General features: G+C 40.3%; 1 protein-coding gene across 3 annotated transcripts in view; it reads left to right on the top strand.

The window, feature by feature from the left end:
- Positions 1 to 18,782, top strand: part of SNTG2 (syntrophin gamma 2) — a 218,262-nt gene that overhangs the window by 146,601 nt on the left and 52,879 nt on the right. For all 3 annotated transcript variants that reach the window (XM_053380786.1, XM_053380785.1, XM_053380787.1), the window contains 2 exons: positions 8,087 to 8,214; positions 16,957 to 17,086. In XM_053380786.1, coding sequence (XP_053236761.1) covers positions 8,087 to 8,214; positions 16,957 to 17,086 — 258 coding nt within the window. The remainder of the gene's footprint in view (positions 1 to 8,086; positions 8,215 to 16,956; positions 17,087 to 18,782) is intronic.

The following is an 18,782-nucleotide window of genomic DNA, read 5'->3' as shown; positions in this document are numbered from 1 at the left end:
ACTCTTTGAATAGTTGAGAAAACGTTCAGGGGGAAATTGTTCAAAGATTTGGAGTGAGGTGTCATTAAAAGAGGAGCAGAAGAAGGAGAAGGAGAAAGAATATCACAGGGGCCAAGCATGCAGTGGAGAGAATAGTATACTTTACCAAGGCCTGGTGATTCAGGGGTAGGGGCAGCCCAGGCTGAGACCCAATTAGCAAGTGGAGAAGAAAGCACACTAAATTTAAAAGACATTGCCTTTCATGTATCAATGAAAAGGACTCTTCTGTGTTCAGCTCCATTGCATTTGAGAAGCCAGATATAGGTGAACCCAGAGAGAGAGAGAGAGACGGAATAGAACTGGAGCAAAAATACTTCATATTTTATCTGGCCCTGTAGAAAAGTCACAACCTTCCTTCATCAGAAACAAAAAGATTTGAACAAGTGGAAGATGTCTATTTCCCCAAGATCAAAAGCCAAGATTTCAAATGCCTGGAAATGAAAGTGGCTTCAGCTTCTAAGGTGGTTTGTTGAAAGCACAAGCATGAGGCAGCATTTATCAGATTGAACTGTGATCAAATGGTCAGATAAGGAGGTTTAGAAATGTCAGTTACCAGCAATATTTCCCCCCCTAGGAAATGTCATCTGTTCAGTGAAATGGTGCAGTATCTTTTGTTTCATGTACATTCTTTTCCCCCAGAATTGACCCAGGTTTTTTTAAAAAAGGAAAAAGAAACAGAGCACCTTGTTGCATTTTCAGAGTTTATCGCACCAGGTCCTGTATTGACCTGATTCTTTAAGAATGTGAATATTGCTTAAGCTGTATTTTCATTTCAACAGCTGTAAATATGACACTGATATCTATGTAGACTAGGCATATTTTTTGTCAAATAATGACAAATCTGAAATGGAAATCCTCCCAAACTACTTATCTGGTCCTGTCAGCTAGCTGGTGCCTGAAGAATAGCTGGTGTACTGAAATCTCACTTCCAGTTTTCCACCAGATGCACAGAAATTCAAAAACAGTTGTTGTATCTCCTTTGGCATTCTAAAGACAGGCATCTGATATTAAACCACTTTGCAGATATCAGTAAGTCTAGTGAGGATGCATCAGATAGTCATATTCGTTTTGTTTTGAACAATCCCAGAAGTAAAGGGGAAACTTCAGTGGTACCATGGACAGCTCCGTGGAAACCTCAAGCTGGAGATTCTGTAAGCCATGGGTAGGTAAACTAAGGCCCAGGGGCCAGATGCGGCCCAATCACTTTTTTAATCTGGCCCACAGACGGTCCAGGAATCAGCATGTTTTTACATGAGTGGAATGTGTCCTTTTATTTAAAATGCATCTCTGGGTTATTTGTGGGGCCTGCCTGGTGTTTTTACATGAGTGGAATGTGTGCTTTTATTTAAAATGCATCTCTGGGTTAATTGTGGCACAGAGGAATTCGTTCTTCTTTTCTTTTCTTTCCAAAATATAGTCCAGCCCCTCACAAGGTCTGAGGGACAGTCGACCGGCCCCCTGCTGAAAATGTTTGCTGACCCCTGCTATAAGCGCAGAGCTCAGATGTTGCTTCAGCAGCTGACATTCTCAGACGGAGTCTTAATTAGGAGTTGCAGCTCTACCTCAGTTGCTAACTCTGTCCTCATTTATTATTTTCAATATTTTGATAAGTCAGTTCATATAAAGGGGTCTGCCTGCCTTAGCAGTTACAGAGTGGATTAATTGTGGTTCACTAGGGCAGAGTCCTTTGAGTCAGGGGCAGGCAATGTGACGCCTTTAACTGAAGAAGTACTAACCCAATTGTTGCCTTCCCCTGTGCTGTATGTATATGTGCATATACAAACACACACACTCACAACATAGTTTGAGAAAACATCGTTTAGGTAGTGTACACAGTCATGAGCTTAGCACAGGCAGACAACTGCCTGTACATGATGAGAGGACTACTGAGTCTAAAGCTAGGGTGTGATGCTTCTTCAGGTGGCCTGGCTACCCTATATGAATTGTAATCACTATACAGAAAACATGGTTATATTTGTTGTGTATCACCTGCAGGAGCCATAGAGGAGGTTTGTGGGGGCACAGAAAACCCCTGAAATTCTTGATACCTGAAACTTGTTGGGTAGAATTTAGCAGTGGGAGTTCTATTATCAGCACATACTACTTTAGCAGTTTATGAAAATCTTGGGTATCTTATTTGGAATTTCTACATTATTGGCACCATAAACTTTTATGGTTAAAGGAGAGCTTTGTCAAAGGAGTTGTTGGAATGAAGAGCTGAAACCATGAAGGATGGATTTCACTGAGAGCTGCAATTCTGTGGAAGGTCAACTGTATTGCATGTAAAATGTCTCAGGTACAATCCGTGGAATCTCCAGGTAGTACTAGAAGAGACATATTAAATCTTGGAGCGCCGCTGCCAGTCCATGGAGATTAGAGAGTATGGACCAATGGTCTGCCTCAGTAGCAGGCAGCTTCCTGTGTAGCAGGTGACCACAGAACAAGTGAGGGATATAGAACTGCAAGGGAGAAGATGTCAGATACAGTGGTACCTCGGGTTACATACGCTTCAGGATTACATACGCTTCAGGTTACAGACTCCGCTAACCCAGAAATAGTGCTTCAGGTTAAGAAGTTTGCTTCTGGATGAGAACAGAAATCGTGCTCTGGCGGCGCAGGAGCAGGAGGCCCCATTAGCTAAAGTGGTGCTTCAGGTTAAGAACAGTTTCAGGTTAAGAACAGACCTCCGGAACGAATTAAGTACTTAACCCGAGGTACCACTGTAATATTCTGGAAAGGAGCAAGAGTCACAAGGCTGTGTGAGGAAAGGCTGTTAAAGACATGGAACTACAGGGGAGAAGTTTGTACTGAGCATAAATTGGAAAGGATGACAGTCAAAGCTTTGAAACCTTGACATTCAGCGCTATAGCCAGTGCTATAAGCCCAGATGTGGAATGGTTGAAAGGAGTGCTGGGAAAAGGAAAAAGGCCAAAGACAGACAGATGATTAATAGTATTCAAGGTGAGAGAAGAGAGAATGAATCAAAGGGGATCATACAAAGATTTAAGGACTTGGAGACCGGTTGCCTCTCTGAAACAGGGCAGGAAAGACACCTGTGGACACAATGTTCAATGGAATTTAAAAGTAAAATGTTTATTCACAGGAAATGACCAGGATTTCTTTTCAAAAGTCCGGGGGGGGGGGAGAATACTGTTCAGGCACCGACAAACAATTATTGTGCATACTGAAGAAATGCTATGATTAACTGTATTTAAGGTTATTATCAAGAATAGGCGCTGATATTCAGGATGGGTTTGTGTCTGCTACAGATGTTTTGAGCTCGATAGAAATACTGGTTTTACAGAAACGGCACAATTATAAAAAAATTCCACACTTCTGCAAAGGCTTCCACTTTTCAAGCAAAGCAAGTTGAATGAATGGCTAAATTGGCAGTGAAGGCTATCAACGAAACAAAGGGAAAATATGAATACAACATAAAAATCAGTCTATATTAGCTATAGAGTTATGTGAATATTATACATATCCCTGTCATTTCTTTTGTGTTTTAAAAACTTCCTTCGCTATTTAATTTTTTAATATAAACCATTTTAATACAAACAGAGATTCAATCGGATTCCCCCCTTTTTTTTAAAAAAAAGCTTACTTTTTAATCAAGGATATTAAAGGCCAATGTGTTATCAATAATTTATTCCCCTGATCCAGAAGAAGCAGTGAACACCCAGAAGAAGCCTGTGTCTAGAAATACAGGAAACTGCCTGTGTTTCTGCTCTTAGTCCATCTGGTTCAGTGTTGTCTACACTGGTGGACAGTGTAGGCCAGGCAGGGCGTCTTTCTCCTAGCGCGGAGCTCACCGCCCGGCTATCTCCCGCAGTGGAGCCCACCACCCATACCCGGCATATAAGACGACCCCCCAACTTTTGAACCTCTTTTCCAGGGTTAAAAAGTCGTCTTATGGTATTTTCAATATACTCAGCAAAAGATTTCCACTCCTAGGAATCTGAATTTCTAATGTATGGCTATGTGTTGATTCTTCCATCCAGAGGCAGCCTTAATTGGAGCTTTATAAATTACTAAAAACAAGATAAGGAATTTGTTCGCTTTTTTTCTCTATAGAGCTTCACAGTCATTCACAGAACTAAAACAGAAACTTGCCCAAGTACTGCAAATCATTTGTCATAAGAATATGAAAAGCTGACAGCTCTAACCGACTGTGATCCCATGAGTTTCTTTTCTTCATCTTCGTGTAAGCATTAGGCACATTGCTGCAGAAAGGATGTCTGATTAGTTCTGCTACTTTTTAAAAAGAAGTTTTATTGTTTTAACAAGAACTGGTTACTTCACCCTTGCTGAAAAACTTGTTGTGTTTCTCTTTCTGTTTTGAGCAGTGTGCCTTTTGCTTTTGCTTTGTTTTGTTTACTTGCAGGGTCCCTCTTCTCTCTCTTTTCCACAATGCCTTGACCACAATCACTTCATATATAAACACAGATTCCAACTTTTCCCAATAGGCCACTCCTAGTTAAAGTTTGTATCAGAATCTTGCTGAAATTTACAGCAAGGTGGCCACCAATTGTCCATAGAAGACCCTTGGAATTTACCTGTGTTATGACCCATGACACAACATTGCTCCAGAGGCATTCTGAGGTAGAAATGGTAGCTGCTTCAACCAAGAGAAAGTGTTCTGCCACCGCCACAAGCAGAGGCTGAATGAAGGTGCCAGATTCAGGGCAAATAAAATAAGGTGTTTCTTCATGCAGTGCACTGTTGATCTTTGGACTTCAGTGCCACATGGTGCCATGGTGTCCATTGGCCATATAAGGGAATTTGGCTATACATGGGAATTCGTAGAGGAGGTCTATTGATGGCGGCTAGCCATAATGGCTAGATACATAGAACCTCCAGATTCAGAAGCTGTGTACAGTGTCAGTTCCAGGTTTTGGGGGGTCCTTGAATGGCTCACCTTTCATGGATCCCTCTCCCTCAGTCAGTCTACCTTCTCACTGTTGCAAGACCAGGTGGCTCCTCCTATAGTAGGGAGCCTTGGGAGATGCCCATCCATACAAACCGTTGATGCTGGCCCCAGCAGCATGGCTGAATACTAGTTGATGGGGTGGGCACCCAATGGGAATTTACTGTTGCCTTCATGTTGTGCTTGTTGTTGGTTGAAAAACTGAGCAGTTGTGTTAGTTTTAATGTAAAGCTAAATTCAAAATAGCTGAAGATGAAGAAGAGTTTGGATTTGATACCTGCTTTATCACTACCCGAAGGAGTATCAAAGTGGCTAACGTTCTCCTTTCCCTTCCTCCCCCACAACAAACACTCTGTGAGGTGAGTGGGGCTGAGAGAAGTGTGACTAGCCCAAGGTCACCCGGCAGCTGCATGTGGATGACCCAGGCAGCCAGGAACTTCATGTGAAAAATTGTTGCCAGAAACTCCATCTTTCACTGAAGGGTGACTTATCACTCACTGTTCCAGGGTGGAATGAGGAGAGCCAGAGAAATCTCTAGCCCTTGTGTGTATCACCTCTCTGGTCACACAGCTTTGTTGAATTTGTATCTCCTGGTAGCATAAAATGGGGCCAAGCTGCATGTTACATACAGTTGCCTATAACTCTGTCCTGCTTTTCTGTCTGCATGAAAATACATGGAAACTGCTCACCATGTAACTGTGGAAAAAATATCACTCTCTCTTAGCCAAACCTATCAGAGCCCTTGTTATTCTTGTGTAAATGGTGGTACCCTGTTGAGCCCCTGTCTCCAATTTTGACAGCCAGTCATTTCTGCATGGACTGACTCTCTGGAGAAATAAAGACACCGAAAGCTTCATGTTTGACTAGGTGAATTCATTTAATTTTAAGTCTGGATATTTATTTTAGCTTTACTGAGCAAAAACATTTCCCTTGACAGGAGGCGCTAGTTTCAAGGAATGACAATTGAGCATTTTCATGAGTCCTGTGTTGCTAATCGTTTAAATTCTTGTAGCAAAGGGATCTCAACTGTTATTTGGGATGTAACGTTCTGTCCCCTTTGAAATGGATTTAATTGCCTGACATGTGTATGGATACATTTCTTTCGTGCTACTTTCATTATTTCAGTGTTAATTATCTTCAACTCGGATGAAAGTCGAAGAGGTTGGATATAAATATTGATTCATATATTAAGTCAGAGACTATGCCCTGCTGTTAAACAAACCAAGATCTGTAATACAAAGCCTCTCTTCTTCCAAGAGTAAAAAGTAAAAAAAAAGTAAAGTAAAAAAAAAAAGTTCAGGATGGAAACTGTTAGAACAGTTGCACTTCTGTCACTGCTGATGTCATGTGAGATGCATTGTGCTTGTTTCCCAACTGTGATAGAAGAGCAGAAGTTCCTCTTAAATCATCGTGGGTGAAATTCTGAAGCAGGGCAATCTGTGAGATGATGTAGACACAATGCAACACTACACTGATGTATTTGTGACATTGGGCCAGTGCAGGGTGCCTGGAGCAAGTAGATATGCAAGATCTACCAGGACAGAGGAACAAATATTAAAATGATATAGCTGGTATAAATTAAGTAGAGGCTTGTATCCTGAGATGTGTGTGTGTTGTATTACGGATGGATTAATAAGCATGTTTATTAATCTGAAGCACAATAAGTATTTCATATTGTGCAATTGCTATCACCTTTCTACTTAGTACTACTTAGTGCAATTCACTGAATGAATAATACATTTCATGATGTGTCACTTTTTTCTTGCTGAGTGTCAGGCTCTCTCATGTGGCAAAGTGAAGAACAATGCAATGGCAATGACTTTTATGTAAAATGTGAAAATGCCTGCTTTGCTGCACTCCGAGATCTTTGAATATGCCACATTTCATCAATCGTCTTCCCAGCCATTAATTGCAAGACTTTTCATCATTATAAGGCTGGTGAATCAACAAGGCGATATATGGTCCCTCTTTGAATACTGGAACTTTTAGGATTGAGCAAACTAAAATGAAATAAACTGATGATCTGTTGTTACTGTACATTCTGACTTGTGCCAATTTACAGGACATATTGTCTGTTTCTTCAGTGGCTAATGCCAGAGTATTTCTCATGAAAACACCTTATTCGCTTGATTCTTTCTTAGTTGGCAAGCTTAGCAATACTTTTGCAATTATTTGCAAAACTTCAGGCACCAGTGGGAATAGTGCAGCTTCTTAAATTGCTATCAGCTATGAAGCAAACACATGATTAGCACACTCATTATCTGTGAGGGGTGCTGTTTTTGGAGCTGGAACCACTAATTGAAAGAAAGTTTTGACTGAAGGAGCATGGAGATATTTGACCCTTGCTTTCAAAAATGGACACATAACATCTTGCAGGAATTGAAACAAACTCTACCAATGAAATGCCAATATTGGTGTTTGTTTCTGTGTATCTGATTATATACTTTTGTACTAAATAGTGTCTAGTACCATGCCTCGTCAGAACAAGTTATTTCAGATTTGATCTGTGCAAGTTTTGTTTATTTACAAGACAGTTAATATGATTTGTCTTTGCAGAGGTTACATGTAGTTTCATGTTCTTAAATGCATTAAATAAGGAAACAATAATTTGTTGCAAAGCTCATGGTGTGCCCATGAAGAACTTTGCATTCATAGTTCCTTATATCAAGATAGACATGCACATTTTCTTTTATTTATCTCTGAAATTGGAAAAAAAACTGACAAGGTACAGTGTTTTGCAATCACATTATCCTCTTTCTTTATTGTACTTTTGAAGTAAATAAGACTTCTGAGAGGTCTGCTACATGTAAATTAGCATTATTTATCACTTAAACATTATGTTGTCATGTGTAAGGCTTATGCTTTTAACAGAAATAAAAGCAATGTTACCACTGCACAAATAATAGGGGAGAAAATGAGCTCAGACAGCTCACAAATGTTCCATTTTTACATAAATTATTGTTTTTTGTGTTTTTTTCATGCACTCTGAATTTCCCAAACAATGATATTACTCTGCCTTATTAGTTTTGAGAAAGGGCAAATCCACAGATAAATATTCATGTTTCCTACACGGTGTGATCTAGTAGACTGTGCTTACTGATTCTCATTTATTCTATACAGGCGCCATCATCACCTTCTTCACCCATAGCTAATGAACCAAAATATGAGAAGCGCTGGCTGGACACCTTATCACTTCCTTTGTCGATGGCCCGAATCTCGAGGTACAAAGCTGGAACAAATAAATTAAGGTTTGTAATCTGAAAAAGAGTTAGGTTACATGATTTGCATCCTGCTCCTCGCAGCCAAGGGACTGGCTGCTTGAAAATGTATGGAAGAAGTCTGTGGGCTGTATTCAACTAACATTTACTCCTATTGGAATCAATGGACCTAAGTTTGTCACGGCCATTAATTTCAGTGGGTCTACTCTTAAGTAAAAGTCGGTTGACTACAACCCTATGGGACATTTTTCTCTCAACAGTCATAATATGTAATGAAAAAAATATTCCAACAATTGATTCCAAGCTCACCAAGAAAAAGAAGCCGGGCTGATGGCTTGTAAGCATTGGGAAAATCCAGCTGGAGTTCATTTGTTTCTTTTTTTACATTTATGATCCTGCCACTTACTCTCAAAGCTCGGGGCAGGTAACAATTATGACCAGACTAAAACCGGCAAACTGTAAATGAGAGCTGAAGTCCCACCTCTACCCAATTTAACCACCCCTCTTCCACAACCCAAACCTTAAATGTCCATTTGTTTCTCTGCAACGGCATCATATCCCGGAATCCCTTTGGAATCTGCATTGAACCAGAAAGTGGGCAAGCTTTCATAATGATAATAATATTATAATAATTTATTATTTGTACCCCGCCCATCTGGCTGGGTTTCCCCAGCCACTCTGGGTGGCTTCCAACAGAGATTAAAAATACATTAAAACATCAATCATTAAAAACTTCCCTAAACAGGGCTACCTTCAGATGTCTACTAAACGTCAGGTAGTTGTTTATCTCTTTGACATCTGATGGGAGGGCGTTCCACAGGGACGTTCATCACGTCCCTTTATTTGTGATATGGGAACACCCATACTGCATTACCTTTGCATCAGATGAAGAATTCCTCATAAAGTGGGTTGACATTATACCCCTCCGTACCATCTGGAGTTTCTGCCGCTATCTACAAAATCTTTTAAAATCTCCCTTCAGTGATTCTCTTTGCTTGTTTACATTTGTTGGCTCACAATGTAAGTAAGTCCCTCTGGCTTAAACTCTTTCATAGCCCCCCTCCAACACACACAAACACATTCATTTCCCCTGTATTTTCCCTATACACACACACACACACACACACACACACACACACACACACACTAAATAACAAACCCTTTCAACATTCCTATGAGGAAAAGTTGCAGCATTGGGGGCTTTTTAGTGGAGAGAAAAGGTAGATAAGAGCAGCAGAAGTGTATAAAATTATGCACGGCATAATAGGTGATAGCTCCCATGTATTGTGAATTATTTTGAGGGAAAAGAAGGGGAGGGGAAGCATTGTTTATAAAGTGCAAGGAATATTTAAGGAGGTTAATGAAAATGTAATCCTAACCCCTGGCCGGCAGCAGCGTTGCTTATTGGAACAGAGAAGCCAGCATGGAATTCACAGTCCTGGCATTTGCATTCTCCAGACGCTTGTGGGCAGGGGAGAAAATGCCCCTTCACTGCACTGAGAGGTTGTGTTTGCCATCTTTTAACACTGAAAGCACACGCAAAACAGCCACAAATAAAGCTTTTCTCGCTGTCTCTCTACATTAGGCAGTGAGCAAGCGACATAAAATGACCCTACTAGTCTTAGTCATTTTTCTCATTCTGATGCCTGAGATAGTGATCTATTTTTTGGCATTCTCGCTATCTCATTCTAAATAATCTTTTATTTTCTTCAAATATTCCTGACAGGTTCCAGATTTCTGCACACAATACAGATTGCTTGTCGTAAGGTTATAGCCTTATCTGATCCCAGGTGCTCCTCCATCTCTGTTGTTCACCTTAATCTTTTCTATAAACTTACATCTTGTCAGTATCTTTGACACCATTGATTATAACATCCTATTGAACTTTCAAGACTTGTTTCTCACTGATAGGCATTATGCTGCTGAGAGGCACGTATTGTTTCTCGGACATCTGTTCAGCTAATGGGAAGAGACCAGTACATTTTTAAAGTGAACGAAACACATTATTAATTCCATGCTGTTCTTTACACATGCACACCCACCCACTCACATATATTTACACCATCTATATAAACTTTGGGTGATATCCATTGGGTGCTTGTCCCTTGATTTAAATGAGCTGATCTGGTATAGGAAGGAAATACTCTGCAGTTTCTGCTTTTCTTTTGCAATGTAACTCAGCTGTATCCATTATGGTGAGATACCAGAAAAAGACAAAAAAAAACATTAAAGAGCTTAGGACCCTCTGGAGAATCCTATGGCCAAATCCCATGTATGGCAAGGAAAAGGCACAGCTTTTGGGTCTAGTAAAAGCATAAAGAGAAGTCCATACCCTTATGGTATCTGCCCAGGGAAGATCTCTGCAAGAAAGAAGCCAGGATAGCAGCCCCCACTTCAACAGGAGGGGCATTGCTAATGAGTGATATGCCAACTTGATGCACCCTCAATCCACCTAGTCAGAGACTTTCTGCTCCAGTGATGCCTTCTGGGGGAAAAACACAGAAGGAGGCTTTCTATAAGCCAATGTCCTGCAGGGAAGATCCTGTTCAAGAAAGTCTCCTGCAGCTCTGCCTCCTCTCCTAACAACCTGTTCCTCCGTAAAAGTACCAACTGAAATGAATTATGCAGCAGGAGAGCTTACCCTAACTAGACTGTCTGTACACAGCCTTTGCACATCACTGAAGGGCTGCTTCCATGATAACTGACCTTGCATGTGTGATTTACGAATTCTGCAGCCCTCAGCGCTCTCTTCCTGTGACTTTATCACACGATAAACCAGAGAGGAAGTGAAGCATAGTAAAGTGAAACTATAAATAGCAGCAATTATGCTGAAGTAATGAATGTGTGACCAAGCAAAGGTATAATTTCCTTTGTCGTTATTCATGTTATTTTACTGCAGGACAAAAAGGCATTTGCGTTAAGTGCAATTTTCGCGATGATCTACCTAGAAATCAGCATGAAATAAAACAATATCCATCATTGGTATATCCATTATGTACTGTTACTAAGCACAGGAATTTGTACACTTACCCATGTGCAAGTGCAGCGTTACACTTTTAGTTAGCTGTATTCCTAATTGCCATGACTCTTAAGCCTGGCTTAGCTTGTTGTCCAAAGGTGGGATCACAGTTAACCTTTCTCCTACTTAACCATGGTCTATAGCCAGAGAACAAACATTGGCTACAGATCATAGAATCATAGAGTTGGAAGGGACCCTAAGGATCATCTATCCTAACTGCCTGCAATGCAGGAATATGAAGCTGTCCCACATAGGGATTGAACCTGCAACCTTGACATTATCAGCACCATGCTCTAACCAGCTGGTTAAGGAGAAGAGAGCTTAACCACAGTCCTAGGAAGAGAGCTTAACCACAGTCCTAGGTTTGGATGACACACTACGTCAAACCTTGGCTTAGCGATATTGCCAAGGGCTGGACTGGATTGCTGCATTTGGCTCCCAGGCCTGACAATATATTTTATAACACTTCTTCCAATGGTGGCTTATTTCTATCACGCAAGCAGAAAGTGCTCAGCCTAAAAACTCTGAACTTAACATTAGCAACTTGCCTCTCTTTGTCCTTTTCTAACAATGCAGGTATGTTTCTACACGCCTTTTCCCTTTCCTTTCATGTTCTATCAATTGATACAATAAAGTGCTAGCTTAACGAAAGCTAACTTCAAAGCGAGAATAATTGTTGCAAAGGATATTAGGGTACATCACCTACAAACAATTACCATTTTGAAAAGCAGGCTTTGAAACAAATTATACAAGGCATGTTTTGATCTTAACAATTTCATAGTACCAAGGTCTAATCTGCCAATTAATGTGCTGTTTTTCATGTTCTTTCTGTGGAATAAACTGATTTTTTTCATACTGACCTGCATCTCAAAGACCTTAGATGCCTGGTTCACTTCTCCAGTTATCGTGAAGCTGAAACCTGACATTTTAAGATATGTATCTGGGCAGTAAACAGTCCTCTTGCAAGATCATGCAACAGCTCTTATTACAAAATGTGTAATTTATATTTTCTGTTTGGCTAAACTGTGGAAATTCTGGTACCTGAGCTAATGTAACATTAGCTCTGAGGCAAATCAATATTGCCTGGCCTGATTTTGTAAGAAATCTTGCCATAGCACAGCATTGGGTCCCTTGCTTCCCCACTTTGATCCTGAATTTCCTTGCGGCATTTTACTGTTTTAAGTTGCATATGGACCGTTTAATCAAGCACCCAAACTGGTTTACATGTTTGCTCAAAGTAAATGAATGAGCGCTTTCATTACATGAATAAAACAAGCCAGAGTTAGAGTTAATGTTAAATATTGACTACAGCCATGGTCAAGAACTCAAGGCCTGATGATAAACTATTTGAGAATTCAGCAGTTCCCAGCATAATTTGTTGAGAAAGAAGTCAGATATGTACAGTGGTACCTCGGGTTACATACACTTCAGGTTACATACACTTCAGGTTACAGACTCCCCTAACCCAGAAATATTACCTTGGGTTAAGAACTTTGCTTCAGGATGAGAACAGAAATCGTGCAGCGACGGCACAGCGGCAGCAGGAGGCCCCATTAGCTAAAGTGGTGCTTCAGGTTAAGAACAGTTTCAGGTTAAGAACAGACCTCCAGAATAAATTAAGTTCTTAACCTGAGGTACCACTGTATTCTCATCAATGAAGTTTAAGATACCAAGGATTGTTCTGATGAGAAAATATGTATTGAACCTCTTTGGGCAACAAGATAATGCTGATACTGTCATATCTGAGGGCTTTTAAGTACATTAGTGTCAAAATTTTGTTGTTTATTGGAATTGCCCAGTTCCTGCTTTACATGGGATGGTAATACCCTTTGCAAAAGACATAATTTGTATTTGTTTAATTTTATTTTGTGTCCTTTGGTCCAAGATACGGTTGTATCTTCAAGGAACATTATGACTGTTGTGATCATATTTCTTAAAAAACCCAAACACACCATAAGAACCAAGCTGGATCAAATCAAGAATCCTGTTTGGAATGCTTCTTTAAGCTTTACAAGCTATGGCATGAGAGCAATAGCTATTTGCTATAACTTCCCTCCAACACCTGGCATTAAATTGTGCACTGCCTCCGAAAAATGGGCTGCCTTTAGCTGCTGGTGGTAATAGCTTTTCCTAGAAATAACATCTTTGAACTGTTTTCAAGTTCTCTGGCTGGATCTTTCACAAGTTTAGAGTATGGTAATGAGAACAGGAAATAATATGATTATAATTGGCAGATGTCAGAGCGGAAGTAGCTCCTTTTCTCTCTTTGTTTTTCTTATTTAGCTTTTGATAGTTTTTTATTAATATTAAATTATATTATTATATGGATGATAAAAAGATTCAAACAGACAAAACATTGATAGAGGATATCTTTGTGGCAGATAGAATAGAGTTGTTGTTTTTCCTGAATGTGAGGCTGAGAAGGATGGGAGCAGTCTCAGGTGGGAGCTGGGAAGACATAGATCTCTTTGTGAATTGAAGATTAAGATAGAAGGCTGATAGAATATAAAATTTAGTGTTTGTTTGGGTGTGAGTTTTGTTTTTGCTTTCTTTTTGCTTTTCTTCTTTTCCTTTCCTTTCCTTGTTATTATTTTGCTCTCTTTAGATATTAGCTTTGTTTGATTTTTTGATTTGATTTTTTTAAGGCAAAGTAATATACCGTATTTTTTGCTCTATAAGACGCACCAGACCACAAGACGCACATAGTTTTTGGAGGAGGAAAACAAGAAAAAAAATATTCTGAATCTTAGAAGCCAGAACAGCAAGAGGGATCGCTGCGCAGCGAAAGCAGCAATCCCTCTTGCTGTTCTGGCTTCTGTGATAGCTGCGCAGCCTGCATTTGCTCCATAAGACGCACACACATTTCCCCTTACTTTTTAGAAGGGGAAAAGTGAGTCTTGTAGAGCAAAAAATATAGTAATTATCACTCATATTTTCTCCTATAGTCCACTTTGATCCTTTGGACATTCACTTTACTAACAGGGGAAATGATTCTCCCTTTGACAGTCAACATGATGCAGCTGTTTCAAGTTCTTGCTCAGCTCCTGCAATCTTTCTTAAACTAAGAAGTACCTGAAGAAGTGTGCATGCACACAAAAGCTTATACCCAGAACAAACTTAGTTGGTCTCTAAGGTGCTACTGGACATTTTTTAAATTTATTTCAACTGCGTCAGACCAACACAGCTGCCTACCTGTTTCTTCAACTCAGTTACTCTTACCCAGTGCTATCCTTCTAGAAAAAGAGGTGCTGGAACTCACCATGAACACCTCCCTTGTTCTCTTATAATGACAATGGCGCCAGTCTGAAAGGTGCCACCAGCTGAGTTGTGGCTGGGGGGGGAAAGTCCTGCTGCTACAGGATTCTTATCCCAGTTAAGTTACATTAAAATATTTTGCAAACCATTCCAATATTTTCGCGATATGACAGAAATTGAACTGATACAGATGTTTTCCTTGGTCATGGGTTTTAAAAACATATGGCTAAAAACAATGTAGGTGCCAATGAAGGGCCAATGCAATATACTGCCACCAACAGTGGTGTGCGGTGACATTTTTGTAGGGGAACAGTTAGGGCTAGAAGCATCAGCTTGCAAAAGCGATGGGGGAGGGGGACGTGAGCATCAAACCTCCCTCCCTAAACCGGGCAGAAACTTCCTGGGCTTTGAGGAGATGCCTGGGCTCTGACAGGAAGCTGGAGCCCTCTTGCTTCCTTCCAAAAGCTGGGCAGGCTTTGGGAAGATGGTGGGAGGGCTCTTGGACCCATCAGAGCATCACACCTCCCTCCCTAAGCCGGGCAGAAGCTTCCTGAGCTTTGGGAAGGTGGTGCCAGGGAACCATTTAGTCCCCGTAGCCCAGTGACCACATGCCACACTGGCCACTAATGAAAAATAAAAGAGAGGGGGTGTTTTTACTGGTGGTGGACAGTAACACTACCCTACAGAGAGTGAAGAATGCTAAAGCCTAGCTCTGAACTGAATTCTAACGACTGTGTATAAATATAGGTCACATTCAAATGGACTTGGGTTCTATAAGCTTACAGTTCTATTGTAGAAATGGCGCTAAGAACAAACCCTTGAAAGTCAGGCCTCGGATCAGATGATTGACCCAAATGTTAATTATTTAAAAGCCCACATAGAGTTATAACAAAAATACAGAAATCCTTATTTCATTTTAATTAATGGTATCGGTGAGTGAATTGTGAAGATGCCCAGTGTCCCTTTTGGAATTATCATTGTGAGTACTGATGTAGTCTAACTTTTTCATGGCATTTTCCTTAGCACAGTAGGAATATGTGGAAGGAGGAGAAGAAGTCTTGCATAGTAACTCACCCTAATGCAATTTATTTAATTCCTTGTTGGCATGCTGCATTTATCTTAATGATAGCTTTACAACCAGCTTGATAGGTCACTGATTTCAGTATGAAGATATAACACCTTTCTCTTGGTATTTCCTGACCCATAAAATGACTAGCCAGGCCCAGATCCAGTTCAGAATTACCAGGCTGCCCAGCCATTTTACTGTCAGTTCAGATAAATTCTGATTCCATGCCCCCAAGGTACCCTGTGGTGTGAACTGTACTAATATGCTTCACTTAAACACAGTAGGCCTCCTGCTCTTTATAGTTAAATTATGAAAGAACAATTACCTGCTGAAGGCTTTCATTTATCCAAGCTATCTGCATGTCTGAATCCCATACATAATGGCAAGTCAGTTTACATATGAATAGTGCCACACTTACTCATGAAGCATAGAAAAATTTGCATGGGCTTTTGCATACGTGCAAAAGCTTCTCAAGATTGCAAGACACTAATTATAATTATATTATTTTCTCTTATTTTAAAAGCACAAGATTGTAGCCTTGGTCCACCATGCACAATAGCTCAAGATGCCCCAAGCTTGTGATTCATGCATCAGCTTGGCCTTCACCTCTGTTCATATATCAGGCAGTTTGACATGACCATATCAGATAGAACGTGAGCCATGGGTATGGGAGCTGGCTTGTGCTTGAGCTGGAGGCCATGCAGTTTCTCTGCTTCATCTCCCTTTTTAGCTGTTTCTGGAAGTACATTTTCTTGCCAACACTGCTCTGAAAAACTTGCCGCTCAATCTTCATTTGCCACTCAGCCCACTTTTGCAAACCTTTCCACACACACGATGTGTAATCCAAAAAGACTGATTCTTTCATATACTAGTCATAATCTGTCTAAGTAATCTACCTGTTATTATCTCAACGGCCCTTTGATTTGCAATGTAAGGATAAGCTGTTACTTTCAACCCCATATTACAGGTGAAACAACTGAGGCTGTAAGATATCAGATTGGTAAAGCCCAGGCCACCTAGGGGAGTGTGTAGTGGAGCTGAGATCTGAAGCTGCAAAGGCTGAGCACAAACATTATGCTCTCAACCACCACGCTAAATTATATCACGTGATCCTCCGGCTCATCTGCACGTAGCACTACAACTGATGTGATGCAGCTCTGAGTTATCTGTCTGTGTTAAAATTAGTTTGAAAACTGAAATACTACATAATAATAATAATAATAATAATAATAATAATAATAATAATGCTCAAATCCTGTACCTATCTCTCTTCCTTGCACTGCTGTTTTGATATCTTCATCCCTACCCCCCATCCCACCCCACTCACCATTTATAGTACATGAGGACTAATTTGCAGAGACACCATAAGAAGTAAGGACTAATGGCTGGTATAGCATCCTTGATGGTGTATATATATTTCTTCTTGCTGCAGATCTAATGCATTTGAAGTACTGGCACTCGATGGAGTTAGCACTGGGATACTTCAGTATTGTTCAACCCAGGAGAGTGTTGACTGGCTGAGAGCATTATCAACTAACATCAATGATTTGACACTACAAAATGTATGTTGCTTCCTAGATACTTTCCTCCCTATTTTTTTGTTGTTTGGGTTTTGTTTTTGTTTTGTTTTTTCTTAGCGATTCAGAATGATTTTTTCCCACCTGCCAGAGATCAGCGTAATATATTGTTATGTGTTTAAAAAGACATTGATTTCAGGGAGGAAAGGGGGAGAGAAAAGGCACACCTTGTCAAATTTGATTATGCCTTTCAAACTCTCCAAACATTCATTGTGATCAGTCACATTTTATAAAAGGGAGAATTAGAAAATAACAGCCTTTTACATTCCAGGAGGGGTGGTGGTCACAGAGTATATCACTAAGGACCTGCCTTAAGCTTTGCAGTGCCATTAGTCCTGGGAGCTGCTGCATTCCCTTCTAACATGAATATTTTTTAAATAACAAGGTGAAACGCTTGTAGATTTATGGATGTATACTTTTGTAACCGCTGTCCCTATACTCTCTCATGTACTTAGCTTGCTCACTGATACATTCATGAGCATTCATATTTAGGTCCCTAAACAACATACAGTATTTCATTATTCAAAACCTTTTAAAAAAAATAAAAATGCTTCAATCGACCACTTTTATTTTGAAGAAAAAACAACAACCATGGGACTCTTTTTCTGGTATGTGCTCCCAATCCAGATCAAGATACCATGCCAATGTCCTGCTGGTAAGCCACCCCATCTTTACCTGCTAATTCCCGTCTATGACCAGACCTCTAGAAGCAAAAAAGAATAAAAAGAAACAGAAATAGTAGTTGGGAGGGGGGCACGGTTCCCTTATCCAAATTGCAAGCATGTTTCAGATAAGGCCTCATGGTTTCTTCCCCACCCCAACAAATTAGAGGTGTGGATAATTTAACATGTACTTTACTCCACAAAAATGCATGGCATTCATAGGCATCATCTAGCACTGTGAGAGTGTGGCCTTCCTCTGCTTAACCCTTTCCCACAAACAACCCACAGTCCACCTGTCCCTAAGGACCGCTGTGTCAACAGCTTTAAAAATATCTGATTAACTGGAATGTCTACATAGCTATAGATGCATTCATACCAATAAACAAAAGTCACACCTAATTGCTATAGAGGTTTCAAAACTGCAGCTTCTGCTGACTTCAGGTCTCCTCCTTCAGTTGAAAATACTGATTTTGCAGGTAAAGGTGCAAAACCACTATTTTTCTGAGAATCTATGGATTGAATCCAGACTTTGCCTTCCATGGATAGAAAGGCTCCTTCCATCCTCAGAAGGCTTTTTATCTGGCAGAGTAATCCCCTTACAGCCAGACTTTACTCCTGTTGATAGATATAGGGTCAGACCACACCTAATGTACTGTGTCCTGTTCTGGGCACCACAGTGTAAGAAAGATATTGACAAGCTAGAACATGTTCAAACCAGGACAACCAAGATGATCAAGAGTCTGGAAACCAAGCCTTATGAGGAATGGATGAGGGAGTTGGGTATAATTTAGCCTGGATAAGAGGAGGCTGAGAGGAAATATGAAAGCCATATTCAAATATCTAAAATCCTGTGACATGGAAGATGGAGCAAGCTTGTTTTCTCCTGCTCGAGATGTTAGAACCTGAACCCAGTGGCTTCAAATTAGAAGGAAGGAGATTCTAACTAAAGATCAGGAAGAACTTTCTGATGGTAAGAGCTGTTTGACAATGAAACAGACTCCTGTGAGAAATGGTGGACT

The sequence above is a fragment of the Podarcis raffonei genome, chromosome 3 (genome assembly GCF_027172205.1).
Source record: "Podarcis raffonei isolate rPodRaf1 chromosome 3, rPodRaf1.pri, whole genome shotgun sequence".
NCBI lineage: Eukaryota > Metazoa > Chordata > Lepidosauria > Squamata > Lacertidae > Podarcis > Podarcis raffonei.
This window is presented reverse-complemented; position numbering and strand designations above follow the sequence as displayed.